This window comes from Myxocyprinus asiaticus, chromosome 9, assembly GCF_019703515.2.
Source record: "Myxocyprinus asiaticus isolate MX2 ecotype Aquarium Trade chromosome 9, UBuf_Myxa_2, whole genome shotgun sequence".
NCBI lineage: Eukaryota > Metazoa > Chordata > Actinopteri > Cypriniformes > Catostomidae > Myxocyprinus > Myxocyprinus asiaticus.
In genome coordinates, this window is record NC_059352.1 from 9291482 (window position 1) to 9318208 (window position 26727).

General features: G+C 38.0%; 2 protein-coding genes across 3 annotated transcripts in view; both read right to left on the reverse strand.

The window, feature by feature from the left end:
- LOC127446542 (CTTNBP2 N-terminal-like protein) overlaps nucleotides 1-4362 on the reverse strand; it is a 31998-nt gene extending 27636 nt beyond the window's left edge. Inside the window, exon 1 of the mRNA XM_051707536.1 lies at nucleotides 4223-4362. Coding sequence (XP_051563496.1) covers nucleotides 4223-4237 — 15 coding nt within the window. The 5' untranslated portion in view covers nucleotides 4238-4362. The remainder of the gene's footprint in view (nucleotides 1-4222) is intronic.
- Nucleotides 4363-4818: 456 nt separating this feature from the next.
- LOC127446464 (polyhomeotic-like protein 2) overlaps nucleotides 4819-26727 on the reverse strand; it is a 45134-nt gene continuing 23225 nt past the window's right edge. For both annotated transcript variants that reach the window (XM_051707399.1, XM_051707398.1), the window contains exons 3-15: nucleotides 24599-24757; nucleotides 24242-24319; nucleotides 22605-22766; nucleotides 21200-21349; nucleotides 20307-20577; nucleotides 15450-15823; nucleotides 15192-15351; nucleotides 10748-10956; nucleotides 9866-9998; nucleotides 9425-9545; nucleotides 8639-8753; nucleotides 8271-8547; nucleotides 4819-6657 (exon numbers count right to left, since the gene is read on the reverse strand). In XM_051707399.1, the coding sequence (XP_051563359.1) occupies nucleotides 6503-6657; nucleotides 8271-8547; nucleotides 8639-8753; nucleotides 9425-9545; nucleotides 9866-9998; nucleotides 10748-10956; nucleotides 15192-15351; nucleotides 15450-15823; nucleotides 20307-20577; nucleotides 21200-21349; nucleotides 22605-22766; nucleotides 24242-24319; nucleotides 24599-24757 (2364 nt within the window). In that variant the 3' untranslated portion in view covers nucleotides 4819-6502. The remainder of the gene's footprint in view (nucleotides 6658-8270; nucleotides 8548-8638; nucleotides 8754-9424; nucleotides 9546-9865; nucleotides 9999-10747; nucleotides 10957-15191; nucleotides 15352-15449; nucleotides 15824-20306; nucleotides 20578-21199; nucleotides 21350-22604; nucleotides 22767-24241; nucleotides 24320-24598; nucleotides 24758-26727) is intronic.

Below are 26727 nucleotides of genomic sequence, written 5' to 3' on the forward strand. Positions count from 1 at the left end.
TTTTTACTTTTTGCCCATAATGACCATTGTTCTGTTTGGAGGAAAAAGGGTGAGGCTTGCAAGCTGAAGAACACCATCCCAACCGCGAAGCATGGGGGTCATGTTGTGGGGGTGCTTTGCTGCAGGAGGGTCTGGTGCATTTCACAAAATAGATAGAATCATGAAGAAGGAAAATGATGTGGATATATTGAAGCAACATCTCAAGACATCAGCCAGGAAGTTAAAGCTCGGTTGCAAATGGATCTTCCAAATGGACAATGACTCCAAGCGTACATCCAAAGTTGTGGCAAAATGGCTTAAGGACAAGTCAAGGTATTGGAGTAGCCATCACAATAGCCCTGACCTCAATCTGATAGAAAATTTGTGGGCAGAACTGAAAAAACGTGTGCGAGCAAGGAAGCCTACAAACCTGACTCAGTTACACCAGTTCTATCTGGAGGAATGGGCCAAAATTCCAGTAACTTATTGTGAGAAGCTTGTGGAAGGCTACCTAAAATATTTGACCCAAGTTAAACAATTTAAAGGCAATACTACCAAATACTAACAAATTGTATGTAAAATTCTGACCCACTGGGAATGTGATGAAAGAAATAAAAGCTGAAATAAATCATTCTCTCTCCTATTATTCTGACATTTCACATTCTTAAAATAAAGTAGTGGTCCTAACTGACCTAAGACAGGGAATGTTTTCTTCGATAAAATGTCAGAAATTGTGAAAAACTGAGTTTACGTGTATTTGGCTAAGGTGTATGTAAACTTCTGATTTCAACTGTATATTTAATTATTTACCAAATGAATCTTTTTTTGCCTATATATTCACCAGATGAAGGGTTTTGTATATGTATATATTTCACCTGATAAGGTTTAATGAGGAATAAAGTTTATTATTATTCACAAGATATGAAGTTGGAGACATAACGTATTTACTGACGGGGGACGTTTTCATGTAGTCACATTTTTCTTTGCATGCCCTCGCTTAGATTTAAAACGGTTGATTGTCTAATCAAAATAACATATACATTAAAGTTAGAATAAAAATATGGATGAATATTGTAAATGATGAAAGATTTGGACACAGCAAATCTCAACGATGTCAGTGATTGTTTATATTTCACCTCTAGAGGCCACTGTTGTACTGCAGAACCAAGCTGTGTAGAATCTGAGGAACACGGAGAAATAAAATAAATAAATATCTGCAACTATCAGCAGAGATATTCACCAATAATTAAAAACGCAACTACAGGCACTGATTAATGGGTAAAACCAATATATCTGTCTGCCTCCACACACAAAGCTATTATATGCCTTTAGAAGACTTGGAATATAGCACACAAGTTGTATGAACTACTTTTTTGATTGTTGTTTGCTCATTTTGGAGCTTGATAGTATAAATCAAATCACCACTTTTGGTGTATGGAAAAGAGCACCTCAGACATTTTGCAAAATATCTCCCTTTGTGTTCGAAATCCAAACATCGAAATGTGTAAACCTATCTGGTTGGTTTTCTTTCTGTGCAGTTCAAAGGAAAAAGGCAGATGGAATTTTCTATTTTTTTATTATTATTTTTTTTTGGGGGGGGGGGGGGGGGGGATTTTTCTCCTTTTTCTCCCAATTTGGAATGCCCAATTCCCAGTGCGCTTTTAAGTCCTCGTGGTCGCGTAGTGATTCGCCTCAGTCTGGGTGGCGGAGGACGAATCCCAGTTGCCTCCATGTCTGAGACCGTCAACCCGCGCATCTTATCACGTGGCTTGTTGAGCGTGTTGCCACGGAGACACAGTGCGTGTGGAGGCTTCACGCCATCCACTGCGGCAACCACGCTCAACTCACCACGTGCCCCACCGAGAATGAACCACATTATAGTGATCACGAGGAGGTTACCCCATGTGACTCTACCCTCCCTAGCAACCGGGCCAGTTTGGTTGCTTAGGAGACCTGGCTGGAGTCACTCAGCATGCCCTGAGATTCGAACTAGCGAACTCCGGGGTGATAGCCAGCGTCTTTACCACTGAGCTACCCAGGCCCCACCCCCCTTTTATTCTTATGAATATGAGTCAAAGCATTTGTCATAACATCAAAGCTAAAACAGCATTCTGTGATTTTTCTAAGTGCTGCCTATCAATAGACAGCTTGAGAAAGAGGCTTGTTGGATTGACTTAAATTCCATTCCTAGAAGTCACTTCTAAGTACTCTAAATAGTAAATGTGCACAGAAAACCTTAAACACATCAAATTTCACTTTCCCATATAACTGCGCACACCATGAATGTGTTGACCCAGAGCTGCAAATCTCAACTAAAATAATCTTATGAAACCGAACTTAGCTCTCTTCGCTCTGACCCCACTTTTCTTTTAACGGTGCCTTTAGTTCACGTAGAGATTTGTGCGGTCAGCCAAAGTTTCCACATCATGAAGTCATGAGGACTCGACTCAAGATTGTTATATAACATGCACAGAGACAGAAGACTTCCAGCTACTGTGCTCCAGCTGCAGTTTGTGTCTCGCTTCCACGTCAGAGTTCCCATAAATCACATTACTGTGCTGTACACATCACTTCTACCGAGCATTAACCCACATTAATTAAGACCGTGCCTTTCATCTGTGTCACATGTGCAAACTTCTGTCAAATTTGTTCATCTGACGCAATAAGTATGAATGAAAGCTTTCATGGTTTGTGGTTTACCCATTCAAATAGTGCTAATTTAAAGTGTGCTCCATGCCATACTTCATAGATGTGCTAATTTCATAACTTCACTTTGGCTTTCATAAATCCAAAATAAATTATAAGGTGCATTAGTAGGTACTTTCAACTAAACAATAATGAAATAGATCAAATGTGAAAAAGACTACAAGGTTGGCTGATTTCACATATGTTGTCTCCGTAGCTATCGATACAATGCACCTTATAAAATGTACTTTAAATCATAAAAAGCCATCTTTATCACTTACAAATGAAACATTGTAAATATAACATGACAATATGTCTTTCTTAACAGAATGTTTCATTTGCTGTATTGCCAGTTACACTTGTCTTACTAAACTGCATATTACAGTGGGATAGGAGAAAGTATTTTAACAGAAAATTACCACTTCAGCTTTAAAGATGAATTTATCCTACTAAAATGTAGGATTTAGTATGAACCATTTTGTACATGCGAGGGAAAAAGTAACAGAAACACAATCAAAACACTCTTAAGAGTTTTTTTTATTTTTATAAATCTGTGTTCCTTTCTTTAAGTGCACTTGAGAATTATCCGATGTGTTCTTTACGGTTGACTAATTTGGCATTTCCTTTTTAATGGTGCCCATGCTTCTCTGAATTAAAGGGTGCTTTTGCATTGAACATCAGCCCAAATGCCTCCTTAATTATTCAAAAATGTTCTGAAAGTGCAGTCTTTAAGTCCATGCTTACCCCACATGTCAAAGGGTAATTCACTGAATCCTCAAGCTCCTTGAGAGCTACAAGTTGTCAAAGATGTGTGACTCTATATAATGTAATGTACACTTGCATGGCCCTGTCATGAATTTCAGTTCTTTTAGAAATAAATACTAATAATTCTTAATTTCTAAATTATATAGTATATGTATATATGTGTGCGTATGTATATATATATATATATATATATATATATATATATATATATATATATATATATACACATACATACAATTTAAACTGTCATACTATCATACTAAAGTTCTTTGGAGGAGTGTGTTGACATTTTTCCTAAAAACCTAGTGAGCTGCCTACCTAGACAGCATTTTGGGGCATCATTTGTGCTGACTGGGGACGCATCTGATGCACGAAAATGCTGTCTAGGCAGACAACTCACTATGATTTGAGACAGAGCTTAAAACAAACCTGCAAAACTGTCAAACAAAAAGTTGTTCATTTCGCAAAGAAACTAAAAGGCAGACATTTTTCACGGTAAACAATTAGAGGTTTCGATTATTACAATAAAATATTCTTCTTCGTACAAATCCCCAGTAGAAAATCCCGTCCAATTAGCATTGGCACACTTGTTTACTTGCTTGTGCAGTTGCCTGTATAACTGTTGGCTATTTAAAACTCACAATCTCTTTCAACTATCCAAACTATTCATACAATCTGCATCCTGTTCGTGTACAAATACTTTCTTCTCCTCTCGTGCTTTTAGTCTTCACCTTTCTCTCTATATTCAGGGGAAAATTATTTACCAATATGTTTTATAGATGAAAATTCTTACCGTTGTGGGTGCCATACCAGGTCTGATCGGTTTCCAATATCGCTCATCGAGCAGTACCGTTGTTGAAGATGTGCTTTACCAAAATTCAGCTGCTATGAGGGAACGCGAACGGACATCTTCAACACCCAATGAGGTGAAAGTGTTACCGCACTCTAGCCAATGAGAAGCTAGATAGAGCGGCAGTGGGCGGGACTGAGTAGAAAAAGTTTATAAAATAGGATTCTTTGTGCAGAAGCTACTCAGCCAGCCCCCCTCCCTCAGCTCGCATCACGGCATAATTATTGCACTTTTTTTTTGGACCGATTTTCGTGAAACTCAAAATGTATTGCACTAAGGCCGAGTTATCTAGACAACCAGTAGAAAAAGTCATTTTTAAACGCTGGAAATGTGTAGACAGTCAACTTTCAAGGCTGACCATATTTGGCTTTGAGATAAGCATCCAGAACAGGAGAGGATAAATTAACACAGAAGCTTTGGAGCGTGTCGGGCGAGAAATGCAAGTATGCCACCTCGTGGTGTCTTCTTTGTATCTCTTTCAGTTATTTTTGAAACGTAAGATTTACAGGTGTCCCCAAAAAAGTATTTGGACACTTACAGTAAGCCACATTTTTTAATGTAGGCACGCCATTGCATTAGATAATAAAAATGGTACACCAAGTTGCATTCATTTTAAAGATAGCACAAGCATAGCTGTAAAGCACAAAATAAGTTTGTTAGGTTTTAAATGATAAAATAGACACACTGTTCAATATTAAAGGGATAGTTTACCAAAAATTAAAATTCTCTCATCATTTACTCACCCTCATGCCATCCCAGATGTGTATGACTTAATTTCTTCTGCTGAACACAAATGAAGATTTTTAGCAGAATATCTCAGCTCTGTAGGTCCTTACAATGCAAGTGAATGGTGATCATGCATTTGAAGCTCCAAAGAGATAAAGTCAGCATAACTGTAATCCATCAGACTCCAGTGGTTTGATCAATGTCTTCTGAAGCGATCCAGTTGGTTTTGGGTGAGAACAGACCAAAATATAACTCCTTTTTCACTGAGCTGAGATATTCTTCTAACAATCTTTGTGTTCTGCAGAAGAAAGTCATACACATCTTAGATGGCATGAGAGTGAGTAAATAAGATAATTTTAACTTTTGGGTAAACTAACTCTTAAGGATTAGGGCCATATCTGGTTGTCAAACGAAATGGCAAAAATTGATAGAAAAGTAACATTAGTTCTGAGAAAAGCTCTTGCATCATCTGTTTGCAGATTCCAATTGATTTGATATTTTTTCTATGCAGTGACAATACATTTTTATGTGCCTTAAAAAAATGTTAACAAAAACCCTTCATTAAAAAAATTTATATTACAAATTTCATTCTTCTGATAAATACAGGCATTTCACAAAGCATTGTACTAAACTTACAAAACACAATCCATGATCACAATCCTCTCTAGTAACAAACAATGAAAAGCCAGGCACAGATAAAACTTTACATATCATCATTCCCAATATCCATGTTAAATACAACTTAATATGCATCTCAAAACCAGGGTTTTCAGAAATGAGTGTCTGTACTAACACGCAACAAGAATTTTAAACTGAGTCACTTCCTACAGGTCATTTAGGTTTTCAGGTTCAAAGTTCTGTGCTTCAGCATTCAAGTCTTCTCAAAGGAAATGCGACAGTGAAATAGCACCAGTTTGTTGCGGTTCAGCTATGTTACAAATACTCGCACATGAAGGTAAGAATAATTTACTTGAACATTTATACAGAAGCATCTGGCATGTACAATAAGACAAAATCATACCTACAAAACAACAACAATCATATACTGTACAGTTCATATTGTCTGTGTCAAGCTGTGGGCTTGGTTCTGTTTGGGATGCAGCATTGTTATACCCACAAAATCCAAAGTTTTCTTCTGGGTTCCAGTAAACGTAGTTCTGGCATGTCACTTTTTTATTTCATAATTTATTTAATCCCAAATCACCGATCCATTGCGCTTACGGAATACATGAACCTACCATTTGGTAAAAATCATTATTTGTGCGATTCTTCATAGGTAGTTTTCTGTTTCTGTTTCAGTTCTTGTCTTGAGGAAGTGCAGATTTGGGCTTTAGCCCCAATAGTTTAGAGCCAAAAGACATCTTTATGTCTTTATGTATTATTTTTTATAATAAAACAGTTGTTGTGCAGTTGGAGTGCTGTAGTCAAGTTTAGGTGACATGAAGACACATACTGTACAGTGCACACCTAGACAAATACACAAACTGCCTTTCAAGGCTAGGATTCTTTAAGCATGTTTATGCGAGCAAAGATCTTGAGGGCGGGTCCCAATTTAATATTCATGGCACTCATTAGGTGGTCTTCCTTTAGTAACAGCATGGCCTGTCCGTCAATCTCCTGGGCACGAAACTCATCTGCAATCTCCTGGCAACCTGCAACAATCACAACAATAGTAAGTCACACACTGTACCTCTGTAAATATCATAAATAACTTGATTTGCAAAGAAGATAAGCACCATGAAAGAACATTTAAAAAATAAATTACAACATGTAGTAAATTATTATTATAGAAAATCTTACTTTCATCATAACTTCCACCAAAATAAAAAATATAGCTTTTAAATGGTCAAACACAATAAATAGAGAAATAGCTTTTAAATAGTCAAGAGACAACACAAATTTTCTGTTTTAAATTATAATTCAGTGAACTAATTTAATATTGTGTAACATATTACATTTTCAGCCTGCACTCAAGATATCAGCATCGGACAATGAAAAACCCATGTTGGTCAACCATTACTTTTAATAATCGGACAAACGATGTTTAACAATTTAAGACACAAGGTAAACTTTATTACAGTAAAAAGAAAAATATAGCATAGAGTTTTCATAATAAAGTGCAAAAGTGCCCACCCACTGTTTCAGCTGTTTGTCTTGGTTTCCTATTCATTTCTTTCATTGGCAATTCAAAAAAATCAGTCATAAAAATGTTCTAAACCATGAACCAAACCAACCAGCTCCAAGGTGAATCACAACATTACAAACTTTGATTTGAATCAAAAAAGGATTTGAAAGGGGCCTGGGTAGCTCAGCAAGTATTGACACTGACTACCACCCCTGCAGTCGCGAGTTCGAATCCAGCGTGTGCTGAGAGACTCCAGTCAGGTCTCCTTAGCAACCAAATTGGCCCAGTTGCTAGGGAGGGTAGAGTCACATAGGGTAACCTCCTCGTGGTCATGATTAGTAGTTCTCGCTCTCAATGGGGCGTGTGGTAAGTTGTGCGTGGATCGCAGAGAGTAGCATGAGCCTCCACATGCTGTGAGTCTCCGCGGTGTTATGCACAGCAAGCCACATGATAAGATGCACGGATTGACTATCTCAGAAGCGGAGGCAACTGAGACTTGTCCTCCGCCACCTGGATTGAGGTGAGTAACCGCGCCACCACGAGGACATAGTAAGCAGTGGGAATTGAGCATGCCAAATTGGGGAGAAAAGGGGGGATAAAAAAGAAAGAAAAAGGGATTTGAATTTACCGTAGGATTTACCGTCTTTAATGAAGGAATGAACTACAATCCCATGAAGCAATGACGTAATCAAATAATTTGCTGATTACAAAAAAATAGAATCAACATATTTTAAGTTTATTGCAAAATGTTTAGATATACAGTACAAGTAGTTTGAGAGTGTAGAGAGACATTCACAGTGTGTCATGGAAGTGGGCGGTTGCTTCAGAAATTTTGGCTGCTGTTTATTTGCCATGATTCTCTGATTGGTGGATTCAACCTCAGGATCATGTGTAGAGTAGTTCTTCACCAAGAATTCCATCATTAAACAGGATTTTTAACAAATGGAGCTGAATTATCACAGACTGATAGCTTTAAAAGAAGCATATACCATTGATTAACAACCTTGGAGCTCAAGGTAGGTCTGCCTTTAAAGAGTCTTAAGTTGACGTTCAATTTGACGATTCGCAAATGGAGAAAATGAATGGGATTTTACTTCCGGAATCTTACTGTTGCGCTCTAATACGACAATAACAACTTACCTGGCAAAGAACGAATGAACTCAAACACCTCTTGCACATTCCATTTGGTTGGGTCACATGGCAGGAAATGCTGACTGAGGAGAGGAAGTTCTTCCAGATCATTAGCAGCGACTCCAACTTGAGAGCCGATGGGGCCAGAACTGGCTGCAGAGAGCAGGGAAGTTGCCTCCTCATAACTGGAGATATCCGAACAGGGGCTGGATTCTCCTTGACTCGGCTGTGATGGGAGCGGTGAGGAAACGGATTCTCCCTGAGACTGCTGAGATACAGAGAGCCTCTGGAGAAAGAACAAAACTTTGGATTAAATTATTATTTATTTTTTTTAATTGTGGTTAAATTGTGCACTACAATGCAAAGTAGCTGTTCACCTGCTTCTTGGCCTCTCTGCCTCTGTGACTTTGAGATCTCCTCCTCCACCGATTGGCTGTTTTCGATCTGTCTGGGTGGAACAGACCAATCCGCTTCGTGCAACCGACATTGTACCTGATGAAGAGTGAAATTACAATGGGGACCGATTTTCTGAGCATCACAAAAACCAAAAAAAATTAATTGTCACTTCTTTGGTAATCACACCAGTGAATGAGTAAACACGTTATTTAAATCATTTAAAAACATGGGAAGCTGAAAAGATAATTCTACTAAAAATGCCAGCTCTAGAAGTCCTTGAAGTCAACATTAAATCAAAAATTGTCCCTATTTAGTTTTTTTTATACACATGCCTCCTGGTTTCATTGTGCTCAATGCATGTTATTTAAAAAAAATAATTATATATAATAATAATTATTATATATATATATATAAATAAAATTGTTTGTCTTTGTAATCTTTCATAAAATTGTATTATATTTTTTGACTCTGAAAAGACTTCTTTTTGGTTGATGTCACCAAGCCCTCTTTTTTTTTTTTAACCCCTCTTGATTCTGGAATTTAATGGCCACTTTTCACAATCCAATTAATTCCCAATTAATAAAGCCAAGCTTTGCCCTACATTTTTCCCCTAATAGAATATCCTGTTTCACTTGTAAATACATCAAATTATGGAAGTAAAATGGGTTGTAAATGCAATTTCATGTTGACCTTTATGGTGGAACAAATGTAAAGTATCATAACCATAAAGGAAACACAATTAGACTACTATTTCCTGACTTAATTACCTTTTCGCACACACCATGGAACAGAACCGTTTTGACCTTTTGAACTTGTAGGCGAAATCGACCCATCCACAGAGTTCACAGGTAAGCTTGGGCTCATCAGATTCCTCTTGAACCCTTATATCTGATGAAGAAATGACATTGTATTGCTTATTTCCAACTGATTGTAATGTTTGTTCTTGTAATCTTCAGAATGGTGAAGAATTATGATAAACATATTTACTGCCACACCTTTATTACACAGTTTCAAAGTTCACAAACAGGAAATTCCAATCATCTCTTTCATTCATTCATTCACTAGAGTACATCAGTATCCTAACAATACATGTTTTCAGTCATCACTACTCTTTCAACATTTTATGACACTTATAAAACAGTATTGCATTGTAGAACAAGAATCATTGGCTACAGTACGTGATTGAATGTACTGAAAGAATATTGCACCTTGTTGTCCAGTTTCTTCAGTGTCTGAATTAGTGGCACTGAGGGAATTACTGCTGGCTGTTTTTTCTGGATCTGAGGATAGCTGCATGTCTGGTTTCTTGGGGCTGTCAGCCTGAACCGGAGGCCTCTCCACCTGAGAGAACAGCAGTACATGAGTATTGATATCAGTAATGTCAACTGATTCAATTGAATTTGGAGCAACATACAATATTTTCATCAGTTTTGTTTGATGCTCAATACTGGAAGTCATCAGCACTAATATTTCAGCAATATAAAACCATCCGTAGTGGACAGCGTGTCCAGGGTAAATCTCACAAAGCCGACCAAGAACATGTTTACGGGTCATATTTCACCTTAAAATCATAGATTATTTTTTCCCTTTCATTTTATATATACATGAAGGGTATAGGGTATGAAATTAACGCTTTTGCCCACCAGCCACAGTGGCTGATAAATGTCCAATTTGACTAGCCACTTTGATTTTTCAGACATATATATGTTAATATAATGTTATTATATTAACATATATATTAGATGAGCAAAGTACCCACCACTGTGCATGAACTACCAGCATTTGGCAGGTGTTATTAATATATATATATATATATATATATATATATATATATATATATAAAATTAATTTATATATACACATTTTCATTACAGTAAAATAAATTATAATATAACTTATAATAAATAAATAAATAATGTGCTTAACTGTCATGAAAATAATGCCACAGTGCAAAATAACGACAATGCTACAATTTGCTTAAGTGAAAATATTATTTCCTACTTTATTTTTGTTTCAGGGTGAAATATGAATAGGACATGTCTTCCTGAGATTCATCCCATAAGTGTAATGGGAAATTGGAGTACACTCACGGGGAATGGTTCAGCTCCTTCTTGGATAACAAAGCCCTCGATTACATGCGTGAGGACGTGCGGCTTTACTATGGCTTGAGGCGGCTTGTTCTCGCCGTTTTGTGCCGCGCTTCCCGTCACGGCTGCCGGTGGCGGCTCGTTTGTAGCTCCCGAGGTCATAGACGATGTCACCGGTGCTCCCGCGGGTTCACGCGCAGTCTCCAAGGAACCTAGCAGCAAAGAAAAAAAAGAGACACCCGACTCACTTTAGCAACCACAAAAACAACAACTTCAACATCAGCACCTCAGCGGTCGCAAAAGAAAGACGCGGTAAGAGCTCCCTGGAATATGAAGCGGTACAAATAAAAATGTGCTTATAATGTTGTTTACAAACTTCCCACTCAAAACCTGCATGAAAAACATTGGAACCGCTTACAGTAACTGTTAAAAAAATAAAATAAAAATAAATGTAAAAAAAAATACTCAATTTATATCATCGCACACGCATCCATTACGAGTTGTTCACAGTGTTCCGTCAGCGCTAGTTTTTAATATTTGGTTTATGTATATATGCGTCAGACGGACGGTTTTCACCCATGCGTCGTGTTTTTCACACGGCGTATCAAGGTAGTTTATTTCAGGCCGAACGCGTTCCTGCGCAGGTGCCTTGAGACGCGTTTTGAAAAGCCAATGTTTCTTTGAACTTGGCACGACGTCTAAAAAACGCGGCGCAAAGGTTGAAGACGGCAGTCCAGCGCATGTTTACATTGAAAAACAACTGCAACACAGAGCAGATGGAGGTGTTCTTATAGAAGTCCTCCACACCGTCAGTGCTGTTTTAATTGTTGGTTTATGCACATATGCGTCAGAGGGACGCTTTTCACCCTTGCGTTGCGTCTCATACCATTAGCGTTGCGTTTTGAAGACGGCGTGTCAAGTTAAAAATAGTCTCAACTTTTAAAAAAACAGTGCGTTCCGTTCCATTGCTGTTCTAGGCGCAAGTACATGTCTTGTGTGAACGCCCACTTGCTTGACCATAACTACGCGCATCAAAACAAACACCATGAAAAGATCTTACCAACGAAGCGAAGTAAAAAGTCATTTGCCGGCGGTAAGCTCTTCAATTCCGCCTCAAAACACGAGGGGAGTCTCATTCCCATAGACCTCTTATGCTGATATTAAAGAGAATTTCTAGGCTCCTCCACGCGTGCTGTTCACGCAACATGCAGTGAATGCGCAGCGCCTTTTCTAGAGCTCCACTCCCACGCACAAGCAACTCCACATTCTGCCAGAAAGGCAGGTCACATGACTGTAGTGGTGTAATGCATCTCCAACTGGCTAGTGACAGTTGCTCCCTTTTTTCTTAAAGGTATAATTCACCCAAAAATGACAATTATGTCATTATTAACTAACTATGATGTTGTTCCAAACCCAATTTATCACTTTCCTCTGTAGAACACAAAGGAGATGTTAGGCAGAATGTTTAGGACTGTCATTCTACCTAATATCTCCTTTTGAGTTCCATGGATGAAAGTAAATAATATGGGCTAGTAACCAGGATAAGCACATGCTCACAGAATTTGTATTTTTGAATGAACTATCACTTTAAGAGCTTGACTGAGTAGGCAGCAACTAGCAGTTGCTTTCTGTTTCAGACACAGCCAGCATGGGCAGGTGACCTGGCAGTAGAGCCTGCTGCGCAGGCTGCTGCCAGGCAGTCATGTGACCTGCCAGTTCTGGCTTGTATTTAATGGGAATCGCTCACCTCCATCCTCACACCTTCTTTGCCCCAAAGGAGCATAAACACAAGGCAAATCTGGTTCACCACGTGGGAGTGAGAAGCCATGTATTAGAATGCAGCTGTGGTTATCTAATTCCTTGAATGACCACAAGCCTCTATGTGAGACATACATAATGTTTTGATGTTATGGTCACCACCTCCATTTAATCATGGGTGTTCGATTATTTAAAGCAACAGTTCACCCAAAAAATTAAAATTCTACCATTATTTACTCACCCTCATGTCGTTCCAAACACATATGACTTTCTGTCTCCCGTGGAACACAAACGGAGATGTTAGGCAGAATGTTAGCCTCAGTCACCATTCACTTGCAAAAATATGCAAAAAAGATATAATGAAAGTGAATAGTGACTGAGGCTAACATTCTGCCTGACATCTCCTGTTGTGGTCCACGGAGGAAAGAAAGTCACATGAGTTTGAAACAACATTTTAATTTTTTTGGGTGAACTGTGATGAAAGATTTTGTCTCATATCCCAGCTTCAGCTCAATTTATACTCGGTTAGGCATGAACACTAGGCATCTGCGTACAGGATGCATGACAAATTTCATTTCATTTCAGTGCTCAAGCGCTGAATGTGTAAGACCCGATTTTTCTAACCAGCATACTGTTAACGCATGTGCCTGAAATTGCTTGCACTAATTAGTGGCAACACACGCAAGTGAGTTGCTTTCACAAAGAAGCGCTAGAAGATGTAATCGCTGGTAAACGACAGGAGACGAAGGTGGAAACAACAGTGGATGTGCACATCAAGAGCGCGTGTGTGGGGAGGTCAGGAGAAACATGCATTTGTATAACTCGTGTTTGAAGGAATATAAAGACATATTTATGGGTCTAAACTCCTGAAGAGAAATAGTCCAGTATCTCATAGCAGTTCAAGCGCGCATGTGCCAACCGCCTGAGTACAGTATGGCCGCACAGTCAAATGGAGGATACTTTGAAAGGCTGAGCGTTCGACTGCACGGAGACGCAAAGCGTCGCGTCAAAACTGAAGTATATTTAAGGCTTAAATATGCAGTCAACTATAAATAAGCCATTTATAGGTTGATTTCACCTAAAAGTGTAACACTGGTGCACTATCAAAACATTCTCTATATGTTTGGGTGGCCCATCCTGCCCAACACAGAAACATTGGCTTGACCAATGAGTTTGAGGCGGGACGATCAGTTTGCAAAATCAATGGAAGATGGGAAACATTTTCTGAAATCTGTGAAAACAGAAAACCGTGAATATTTTTGTAACACTGTATGGGTAGCTACTTTGAAAATGTAGCTTCCCAGGCTACTGATACCTTAAAGTAGCTAATGCTGATATAACTTTTTCACTGCTAAAATACTTTCTTATATCCCAGCTCAATATGCAGAGACAACTGTAATTAAGCCATTCATAGGTTAAGTTTCTCGAAAACTGTAAACACTGTGTCTCTGTGGTGCTATAAATATTCCTGTGTTTGTTTTGAGTGACCCGTTTAGACACGCCCCAACAGCATTACTCACCCAGTGGCATTAGTTTGGGGCAGGGCTATTTGTTCGTTCGCTTAACAGCAGATGAGGGGCATATTCAGAAAGCTGTTTTGAAATCATTGTTTTTTTGTGTTGTAGAAATTACATTAGCTTTAGCCACTCTTTTAAACAAGTAGTTAGCTACACTACAAGCTATAAACAAAAAGTATCTAACTACATTGAAACTATTTAAAGAAGAAAATGTTTTTGGATATTTATCTATATTATTTAATTCTGCAATCAGTTATACAATATTACTGTAATAAAAGGGTGACAACATTAAACTGAACATAAATGTATACTTAATATTCACTAAGGGTGCTTTCACACTTGGTTTGACTGCTTGAACTGAACCCCAGTTAGTTTCCTCCCCCTTCCCCTGCCCTGCGAGGCCACAGATGCATTGCAAGAAATGTAAAGAATGTGAGCTGGTCTCTGATGGCGAATTATTTGGAGACAAGCAGGTATGAGAAATGCATTATACCATAATAATTGTGATCGGGAGCCTGCTAATACTCTAATTCTATGTCATCACAAGTGGTTCACATCTGCAATTTGGTTCGATTGCGTTCATATCAGCAGCGAAACGTACCAGAGTTCACATTAACCGTACCCCAGACCAGCTTTCCAAGCGGACTTGGTTACAGTTTCGCGGGTGCTCACCCAGGTTCGGAAAACAGTGTTCACATAATCCAAACGAACCGAACTTTGCCATCATTCAAACCTGGGTGTGCACCAAAAGGTGTGCACCCTAAAAAAGGTAGAACACACCCTTTTTTATATAACTGAATTGAAATATAGTGATAAACAGCAACAATTAACTAAATATTTAGCTTAAAAAAAAGAAGACAAAGTCCCTTTAAGGCTGCGTTGAGCTTAAGATAATCAGTGAATCATTTATGTCAACTAGTTCATTCAAATGAACCATCCAAAAGAACCTACTCACTAAAATGAATTCCCAACACTTAATATTAGGGAATAGTTTATTTTAACCGGTTCATTTACATGAACTGTCAGAAAGAACTGATTCACTTAAATGATTCGGTTTTCCCAGCGCATATGAGAGAGAAAGGATGATTTATGCGAGCGCTACTTTTAGTTAACTACTTCAGCTTTAATGTCTTTATCATTGATGACTGTCTGAATCTTGATAGCCACTGTACCTTGTGTTTGTGATGTAGTGTTAACAGTGTCCACTTTGGATTGTTCAGGGGGGTCAGGGCCCTGTGCCGTAGTGGATGGATTCACTTGTACTGGTGGGCAAATCTCTCTTACCACCAATGACGTGGGCTTATCCTTGTCATCCTGAGCAAGTCTTGAAGCCTAAATAGAGAGACAGAGAGATTGGTTGCTTCATAAACTTCTACATGAGCCATTATGTACAATGGCTACAATGTCTAGTAACACTCAGAGTTCCTTACCTGGGTTTGTGCAGGTTGGATTTGGAGATTGATGGCTGTTAGTTGGACTGGTTGAGCTTTAGCATGGGCCAGAGCCGAGTGTGAGCCATGCTGGCTAAGTGCATTGTGGCTTACAGTTGAATGGAAGATGGTGGCTTGTTGAGCCGATCCCTGGTTGTGCAGTGCTGGTTTGGGCAAAACCGGAATAATCCCTGCTACAGAGGTGGTCTGGGTGGAGCCCTGGATGCCCAATGTGGCTGTCTGTTGGTGGGGCTGGATGGAGACGGTCTGCAGTAACTGTGGCTGTGTTCTGGAGGTGGGTGGAGCTTGGGGTTGAATGACAAACTTATGCGGTTGCTGCTTAATCAGGGCCTGCGGCTGAATTTGGGCATACGCTGGAAGGAGAATCCACAAATGCTTACTATAGCATACGCACACTATACAGACAGTTGCAAATACAAAAGGACAGTTACATGGAATTTCATAGTATCACATCTAGACAATGTCCCCTACAGCTGGCAGAGGACAGATTCCTACTGTATACTGCACAGGGTTCCCATGGTCATGGAAATCTGGAAACCTCAGGGAAATTTATCATTGTGTTTTTAAGACTGTGGAAAGTCATGGAAATTTCTATAATGAATATGTTTTTCTATGTTATCTAGTAATTTTTTATATGTAGCATCATTGTACCATGGTTTCTTTTTTATTTGATTCGCTATTTCATTTGATTTGCTATTTTGAAACTAATTAGGTGTTTAACAGCAACACATGCAGGAAAGTGTTTAAACTTGTGGTCAGGTTAGCAGGAAAACATTCAAGCACACTCACAGGCAAAAACACAAAACCTTAAAGAGTTGGAGACATTTAAGTCACAACCTCAAAAGTTTATGACCAGTAAAAATCTGAAGAACTACAGCAGGCTGGAAAGTTGAGACTAGGTTGTATATATACAAATGTGTGTGTATGTATGTGTTCTTCAATGTGAAAAATACTTGAGTCTTTCTTTCATACTCTTAATGACAAACATAAAAGGTTGAATGAAGGAATGTTCTTCCGTTTTCTGTGAAATGTGTGGGATTGTATGTTCAGATGACGCAATCCTCTGTGCTAACTTTCTCTCATTCTCTCTTTCTCCCGGATGCTCAGAGAGGAGTTGATGAGTTATTCCCTGTAGATTGCAACCTTGGAAAGCCCCGAATGTTCCTGCCTGACTTTTAGTTATATGCAAACTCTCGTAAAAAGAAAAGAGAATCACGCTTTAAGACATACAACCCTCTGTCCACCATTTTTCCTGTGGCAGTCTGCCATCTCCTTTATAATCAATTCAAATTAACACATGAAGAGTGAGATTTGTCATCTATTTTTTTTAATAAACTAATTACTGTATTTGTGTAAAATGTAATTAAATTTAATTGCCTGCCTGTCCATAACTTGCCACCATGACTTTGGAAACCAGTCTGACAACTTTATCAGCATTTACAAATCCATCGCTAAGGTGTTCTGAGTGGTTGTTATGACATTTCTAAGCGGTTACTTACTGCCTAGAGTCAAAAGAATAGTTACTGTGATTTTGCTAAGTGAGACATGTTCATAAATATACATCTTTTTTGGTCCTGGAACAGCATTCCCATCATCCAATCAGACTTTAGTGTTAGGTTCAGGGTTATTATTGGGGTTTAGTTTATGGTTTGGGGCTTGTACATAATTTTTAGCAATGTCATTTCCCTCTATTTTTAGGTGTACTGTAGGTTACGGTTTCAGTAGAATTACCAAAATAGTAACTGATATCTTAGTGAGTACTACATAACAAATTCAACATACTGTTTTGTACTGATTTTGGACCACAAACAATGGAAGTTTAAAGGTGCACTCAATAATTGTTTCCTTATTAAAATAGTTTAACTCCTAAAGACATGAATTGTAATTTTGCAATATATGTATGAAATCATGACCACTCACATTAAAATGAAGACTCCAGTCTTATCAGTAACCTTATAAAAGCTGTTTTATTCTACATTGAGAGGGTCCACACATGGGGGCTGCCATGTTAGAATCACATGACCAGCCAAATACTACTCGCTTAATCTCAGTAACCGTCCTGTTATTTGACACTTTCACTCATTGATTAAAGTAATCATGGCTGACTGTGCATACTAAATTTCTACAATGGCATCTGAAACTGAAAACTATTGATTTTAAATTATGCTGCATCCAAGCCCCTAGGTGTCAGTGTAATCCATGATGACACAAAGACAAAAGTTACTGAGTGCACCTTTAAACAGAACAAAATTTAGTGAAATCTGACTGTCATTTGGAAATTGTATTTTCAGGAAATTACATCTAAGGAGAAAGACTTATTACAGTACAAATCCAATCTCTTAGATTGCAAATATTAGACAAACTCTTTCCAGTATCCACATCCTCATGATATTCAAGTTTCCAGTACCAATGATTAGCTGGACAATTTTGAAAGCAAACACAATATCTTCTTGGTTGTGGGTGCCATTTAGTTATCAGGATAACAAAAGATGGGTTTCCAGATCCATCATAATACACATCACAACAAGCAAAGCAGCTCTCTAGAGCTCACTGCCATCGCAACCAAGCACATTCATCCTAACACACACATCAGGTGTCTGTTTACTCTCCACTGAGACTGAATTGGACTCTCTCATACACACTTGTTCATGGCAGAATAAGCTTAATTCATTGTGTTTTTGCCATTTGTGTACATACAAAGTAAAAAGTGAGATATACCTAGCACCTCTGACTAATGATTTTTTTCAGTGTGAATTGGCATGTGAATTAAATTGAAGTGTGTAACTTTTCTGGTGTTAAAATACTTTCTTCTATCCCAACGTAATATGCAGAGACAATTGCAGTAACCCAGTGATAATTACACATGTTATTACACACTTAAACATATAACATATTCCACAGCTTTAAGATATCATTCAGTACCCTAGAATATCCAAGTATAAATGTGCATGCGTATAAATATAAAGAAATATACACTCACTGAGCACTTTATTAGTAATAACTTGTAAATTTACTTATTTATGTGATTATCTAATCAACCAATCGTGTGGCAGCAGTGCAATGCATAAAATAATCAGATATGGGTCAGGAGCTTCAGTTAATGTTCACATCAACCATCAGAATGGGGAAAAAATTTGATCTCAGTGATTTGGACCGTGGCATGATTGTTGGTGCCAGACGAGCTGGTTTGAGAATTTCTGTAACTGCTGATCTCCTGGGATTTTCACGCACAACAGTCTCTAGAGTTTACCCAGAAACAAAAACCAAAAACATCCAGTGAATGGCAGTTCTGCAGATGGAAATGCCTTGTTGATGAGAGTTATCAACGGAGAATGGGTAGACTGGTTCGAGCTGACAGAAAGGCTACTGTAACTCAGATAACCACTCTGTACAACTGTAGTGAGCAGAATAGCATCTCAGAATGCACAACAAGTCGAACCTTGAGGCAGATGGGCTACAACAGCAGAAGACCACATCAGGAACTTTATTGGGACCATAGTGTTCCTAATAAAGTGTAAAGTGAATGTAGTTCTTGCATTGCACTTGATTTTAACCATGCATTATTTTGCATTTCCAATTGATGTACTCAACAAACAGCACATTTTTACTTGCACTTGTTAAGAATTAATTTCCAATCTTGTGGGTAAAAAATCTGGGTAAAGATCTTCTGCTTAAACGTAACTAAAAACATATCGTGTAGTAGTCACTACAAGCTGTGGCACGCCCAGGTACCCATTTATAAATGTGCGTGATAATTGCACTGTGTTACCAGTTATGATTAGAGACCTATGGAATGATGGATGGTGTGCATGTCAGATGTTGACTGGCACAGAAAGATTCATTTGAAAAAGTGTGTGCCCTTTAAAGGCCATGCATGCTTTAATGCACCTGAGCATAATCCATAGACTTAGGTGGAATTCTCCATTCTTTGCTACTTAGTGTGTGACATGATGAGCTGACAGGTGAAGCCGTGTCTTCTTAGAGTGCACATTATGTCAGAAAAAATTTGTGTTTAAGTAACATGAACCTTTCACAGGCCAAATGTGCAAAAACATACAACAATTTTTGGATCAGTTTCGATAATAGGTCCAAAAGCTTAGTGGCAATATTACTTTAGCTCAAATATCAAAGCTATGCCAGAAACACTGTTTGGTAAATATACTAGAAGTAACTAGTATATTCATTGTGGAGCATTTATCAATTTAAAGGAATATTCTGGGTTCATTACAAGTTAAGCTCAATTGACAACCTTTGCGGCATTATGTTGATACCACACAAATTGATTTCGACTCGTCCCTCCTTTTCTTTTAAAAAAGCAAAAATCAAAGTTACAGTGAGGCACTTACAATGGAAGTGAATGGGGCCAATTTTTAGAGGGTTTAAAGGCAGAAATGTGAAGCTTATAATTTCACAAAAGCACTTACATTAATTCTTCTGTTAAAACTTGAGTATTATTTGAGCTGTAAAGTTGTTCAAATAGTCATTTTTGCAGGATTACTGCAGTACATTGTCATAGCAACGAAGTAAAATAGTGAGTTAAAAATAGTAACATTTTGAAATAGTAAGTATTTTAATGTTTACGGATTGGCCCCATTCACTTCCATTGTAAGTGTCTCACTTTAACCCATATTTTTTTTATTTATTTATTTATTTATTTATTTATTTTTAAAGTAGGGACGAGTCCAAATAAATTTTTGTGGTAATCAACATTATGCCACAAATGCTGTCGATTGAGCTTAACTTGTATTAAACCCAGAATATTCCTTTTATTTACATGTGTATGCGCATTAGCTGGACCAACCTGAAAAATACAGTATAGGCTGGGAGTGAGTTTACCTGGTGTGATTAAAGGATGGGAACTTCGACTCATGTTCACTGCTTTCATCTCTGTTGGTCCTTCACTCTCTCCTTTCTTCACGCCATCAGAGGAAGCAGTGTTCAAGTTACCTTTTCCGGCACCAGTGCTGGAGGTACCCTGGCTAGGCGTCTTTATGAGCGGGGTGGGCTGAATGGAGATGGGGGTCTGCTTTAAACTCAGTGCCTGGAGGCCCAAAGACTGAGAGGAGGAAGACGACCCCTGCTGGTTGCGCAGGGCAAGGTTCTGCACCTTTGAAAGACAAAACATTTAAAGGCAAAGTTCAACCAAAACTGACAATTCTTTCATTATTTACTAACCCTTTTGTTGTTCCAACCCTATTTGAATTTCTTATGTGGAACACAAAAGGAGATGTTAGACAAAATATGAGTCTCAGTCACTATTTACGTTCATTGCATCTTTTTAAATGCAATTAATGTGAATGGTGACTGAGACTTACATTCTTCCTAACATTTCCTTTTTGTGTTCCATGAATGAAAGAAAGGTTTGGAGCATCATTAGGGTGAATAAATGAAATAATTTTAATTTTTCTTTATTTTTTAATATTTTGTGATATAATTCCCTAGACCAAAATCCTAAAGGAATGTGTACAGGATTCCTATAGGAATTTTCATCACAATTTGGAACAAATCATAAAGAATCCTTCAAGAATCAAATTAAATATTTTATAAATTTTATTTTAAAAAGGCCACATTCACACTAATAAGATTTTGTTTAAAAATGCATTGATTTTGCAACATTTACACCTCTAATCCACACAAGAGCAGCATTTTCCTCAAAAAAGGGAGCATCTCTATTACCACATTTTTTTGGAAAATGATGATGTTTGTTTATATACAGACAGTGTGTGTACCTGTGCTGAGGCAGACTGTGCGTTATTGGTTGCATTAGTGTCAGACTGTAGAGCCGTTACTGTAGCTGTTGGAGCAAGAATAAGCTGGGAGGACAGAGGGACAGCTCGACCCAAACTCCGCGCTACATGCACAAGATTACTCTGCTGAGCCTAAAACAATCACACACATAAAACATATTAACAAAGATATTCATCATTGCCATATCCTTTGAGAAACTGTCTTATCATGCATTAGGTAAATAAATGCAATTTCACTAGTATGAGAATGTTGATCTAGAATCTTTGCTGGAAAATCAAGCTAAAACCCTTAAAAGTTAAAGAACATGAGGATCAAAAATCATTAAAAAAAAAATCATGCACCCCCCAAAAATGTAGAAATACAGCTGCAAAACCAAAAAATATTTAAATGAAAACACGCAACAAAGTTGGCATACTGTTGCTCCCACATAAATGATGATAGCTTGTAGCTTGAAACGTCACGTTTGTTTATTTGTCTCTTGGTGAGCTAATTAAATTAAAGGCAGGGGTGTAAAGTAATTGAGTAAAAATACTTCAGTATTATACTTAAGTATTTATTTTGGGGTGGGGGGGGGTCTGTGTAGCTCAGCGAGTATTGATGCTGATTAGACAGTTTTTATGCTGCCTTTATATGTTTTTTGAGCTTCAAAGTTTTGGACCCTGTTGACATGCATTGTATGGACCTAGAGAGCTGAGATATTCTTCTAAAAATCTTTGTGTTCAGCAGAAGAAAGAAAGTCATACACATCTGGGATGGCATGAAGGTGAGTAAATGATGAAAATAAACATTTTTGGGTGAACTATCCCTTTAATGTGGGAGCAACAGTGTGCCGACTTCGTTGTGTGATTTCAAAGAACATGATGATCCCTCAGAAAATGTATTTATTGCTTTTTTCATATTAACACATTGGGGCTCAAATAATACATTTTCATGGTTTTTCTAAATGTTGCTTTTATTTTCAATTGTATAGCTTGTATCCCTCATGGTCATCCTGGTTGAACTGGTTGACCATCTTGACAACCTGATGCTTTTATACAGCAATTAAGACATTTGCTATAGACCCTTTTCACAGACTGTGATGACACATTTCCGCCTTAAATTAGCAGGGTAAATCTATTAATAACATTTGTAATGTTTTCAATAAATCTGGAATCTTTCTCTCTTCTGACTGCCATTAGAAGTCATGGAAAGGTAATAGTACATTTTTTCTTTTGCTGTAGGAGCAAACGGGAACGCACTTTTTTTTTCTATGGTCTCCCATTTACTCATATAAATGTTTACCCTGCTATAGTTTTACTTCCAAACCCAGAAATGTGAAAAGGATCCATCTGAGAGAATTATAAACAGCATAGACAATTGTGTTTGTGGATCTGCAGGTGCACTGACCATCTGTGCACGCAGGTACATCTGAGCTTGGCTGGCAGTTAGGGTGGAGCTGGAGGCGTTGCCTAGCAATACAGCTTGCTGGGAGATTCCAGAGGGGGTGGAGTTTACGCTCTGAGCACGACTGATCAACTGAGCAGCAGCAGGGGAGGTGGTTAAATTAATCTGTGGGAATAAGAGAGACACAGGTGTGACATTATGTAGCCTCAGTGGCTTGAATATGATGTCACATGTAAAAACAGAAAAGAAAAACATAAGACATTGACATAAGACAAAGTCCTATTTACAGTTATGTAAAAACATCTCCAATCTACTTGCATGGGAACATACCAAAATCTCCAAAACCGTGTGCTAAGCTTATGTTTTACAGTAATCAATAGAAGTCAATAAAACAAGACAAAAGTGTATCAAATTTTGGTTCTTTAGCTTCATTCAGTCAAATTTTTATTTTTTATTTTTTAGGTTGGTCAAGCATGTGCATTCTTGGGTAAGGACTGTCAGAACTACCATTGAGGCTCTTTCAACCCTTAAATGCATAGGAATTTCACCAAACAATCTTACATATTGCACGTATATCTATCACAAATGGATCTACAAAATGCACAGATAGTTTAATATTTTCTAAATATTTTTAAGACAATTAGAAAATAATAGAATAAAATATATTTTGATGTTTTATTTTTCATATACCAAACAGATAATGCAACAAATCTAGAACAGGATTTATTACTTTCACACTGAAATTTCATGAGACCGAACTGGCTGTCAAACACATATTGAACTACACATAAAACATAAGATACACAAGTATTTTTTCAGGCACTTATTGAGTCTAAATAGATGCAAAACTTAATTTCAGTAGTACACCCAAATGTCAATAGTCATATCATACTGTTCATGTGTTGTACTTGCTATAGTTTACTTCCATGTTGTTTCTTTATCAAACAGCAATGTCAAATGTAAACCAAGTCAATCACTGAATCAGCACCACCTTGAGTGAGAAATAATATTATGTATGTGTATGTGCATATGGGATACTGATTATTCACCACTGTTGCACAGAAAATTGTGAATTTTACTAGATGTGTGGGCATAACTCAAAAGAAATGGATGAGGTACAGAGAGTGGAATGAGGTCCCAGGCCACAAAACACATGAGAGATGTTTCGCATTGTGATTTCTCTTTCTTTTTTTAGATTTTCTCCCCAATTTGGAATGCCCAATTCCCAATGTGCTCAAAGTCCTCGTGGTGGCGCAGCGACTCGCCTCAATTCGGGTGGCGGAGGACAAAACGAGACCATCAATCCGCGTATCTTATCACGTGGTTTGTTGAGCGTGTTACCACAGAGACATAGCACGTGTGGAGGCTTCACGCTACTCCCTGCGGCATCCACGCGCCCCACCGAGAGCGAACCACATTATAGCGACCACGAGGAGGTTACCCCATGTGACTCTCCCTAGCAACCAGGCCAATTTGGTTGCTTAGGAGACCTGGATGGAGTCACTCAGCACGTCCTGGATTTGAACTCACAACTCCAGGGGTGGTAGTCAGCGTCTTTACTCACTGAGCTACCCAGGCCCCCGTGATTTCTCTTTCTTCATATCTTCTATCCCAGCTAATTTATTTACAAAATATCTTACTGTGGTTTGAGATGCCCCACTCTGGGTAGATGAGGTGCCATTCTGGTTTGAACTCTGCCTACCGGCTGCCAAACTGGCCTGAGAGGGAGAAAACATGGCAAAGTTGTGAGAAATGTATCCATTTCAGTATAAAGTGTGTTCGGGTGCAGTTAGTATGTTTATCCCTGCTGAAGTGGACAGCTTAGACCAATTTGGACCAGCATCCATTTTTAGATTAGTCTTGGAACTGGTTTTAGATAGGAAAAAACCAGCATGAAAGTGCCAACCAAAATCTCTCTTACTGGTCAATAAAATGCCATTTTCGCTGGGCTTGGCTGTTTCAGAAGGGATGTGTGTGAAGTATCCATACTAAACCACCTGCTGCACTGCTGCTAGACTCTGCAGTTGTGCTGTGCTCAGGTGTTGCTGCTGCAGGGCTGCCGTTTGCAGCATCAGATGCTGCTGTTGAGCTGCATACATCTGCTGCAGGTACTGCGCCGCTGTGCTGGGCTGCCTGTGAAGAGCCTGCTGGATCACCTGCCATTCAAACACACATGACAGAAATCACTTTAATATTTTGAAAAATTTCTCCATGGCAGCAGTGAGATTAAATGGAGAGGAAATGGAAACGTTTGCTTAAGCTTCTCATATTTTTCTCCTCAGAAATAGACCGTAATCTCTCAACAAAGTCACAAATTTCTCAGTCTTAATACTGTTTTTAACAATATTGCATTTGTTTCCTTGTGGTTAGGAAATGAACTGAAAGTAACGCACTTGAAACAGAAGCAGTTTATATCCCATTCTATTGTTGATTTTCTCTTTCTGTATCGCTAAATGTCAGAATTTATGTTAAATTTTATGAACGTTAATAGATTGATATTATGTTTCTAGAGGCTCATTATTACATGCATGATGACAGGTTCACGATGAAAAGAGTGTTTGTAGACAAGCAATTACACACTGACATTTACATAGGATAATAGTTAGATTTCATGGCATTTTATTAATTTTATGACCACCAAACAATTTACAAATAAGACGTGGTGACAAGTACAATGTCCGATTTGTTAGATTTTACTCTAACATTCAAAACTTCTACACAAATTCAGATTTAGTATTTCCATACTTTGAAACTAATCTTTCATAGCAATGATTGAAAGGCATGTTAACATAAATTAAATTCAACACATACCAGTGATCAGCGTAAAAGCTTGTTGTGAAATATTAATGATGAGCTAGTATCTGATAACAGCATAACAAAAGGAATTCAAACCAAAATCAAAACAAGATGCCAAAATACCTCCACAAATAGGCTATTACAGCCAAAAGCAGACCTTCGAAGCTATTCAAACAGCACTTTCAGCGTATATTCGATGTATAGGACAGCAAATTTTCCTGCAATAACATCTCTGTCTAGCACGTCTCGTCTGCTTCCATTTGTCTCACACTTTATGTCCTCAATGAACTGCCCACAACCGCACAGTTGCTTGGCAACAGACATCCTGACCCCTGGTCTTGTCGTGAGTAAAGTACAGCATGAACTGAATGCTCCCTGTATAAACCAGTAATGCTAACTGTATGTGATAATGCACTTACAGTATGCTGTGTGTTATAAAGAAGTCCTAATAAAACACCAAAAGTATTCTTATTGGAATTTCTGTCACAATTTGGACCTAATTCTAAAGTATTCTAATATACATTTTTATATATGATAACAGCCAAAAACAAAACCAAAATAGAATCAAATTCCCATGTAGTGCATTTAAAGGAATTTCAAGAAAACTGTCATTTTTTTTAAAACTCCCAAGTTAAGATGTACAAGTAGGGAGAGGTCAAAATCAAGATCTTTGCCCCTGTTTGGAGGAAAGATGCTGTGTAGTTACATCCACAACAAACGATCACAATCCACTAAAAAAAGACAGCAGAGATTTGATTGTGAAGCTTAGATATCTTCACTGTTTTTTCCTCTCTAACTGCAGTTCCTAAGCATACCAGCAGATGTCAGCATAGACTAATTATTACACATTTAAATGTGTGTGGGGGGGGGGAAGCTAAAAAAAAATGCAGTGTGCTTATTCACTGCAGTTTGACAATTAAAAAGGTAGTGTTCATAAACAAACAGTATTACACAATCTCTATGCTTTTAAGAATTCAGTTGTTTATATATTTAGCATATAGACAACTTAAGATAAATATAAAAAAAAATGTAAAGGTGCACTATGTATTTTTTTTTTACCACATATAGCAATTAATAGTACTTTTGCCAGATGTTTTCTGGTCTATAAAAAGCAGTTTTTTTTTTCTTCTCTACATTCTACAAGTTTCATCAATGACAGTAGTTACCAAAAACGTGCTTTTGTGTGATGCTACATTAACGCCAATGAGTGTCACTAAAGCCCAAGAAGACCACTGTCGTATTGGCAGGCAAAACATCAAAGCAAGAGAGAAAAAAACCTTAGAGCACCTGAAAAATGTGTCTTTCATGGCTCTTTTAAGTGGTCATGTTT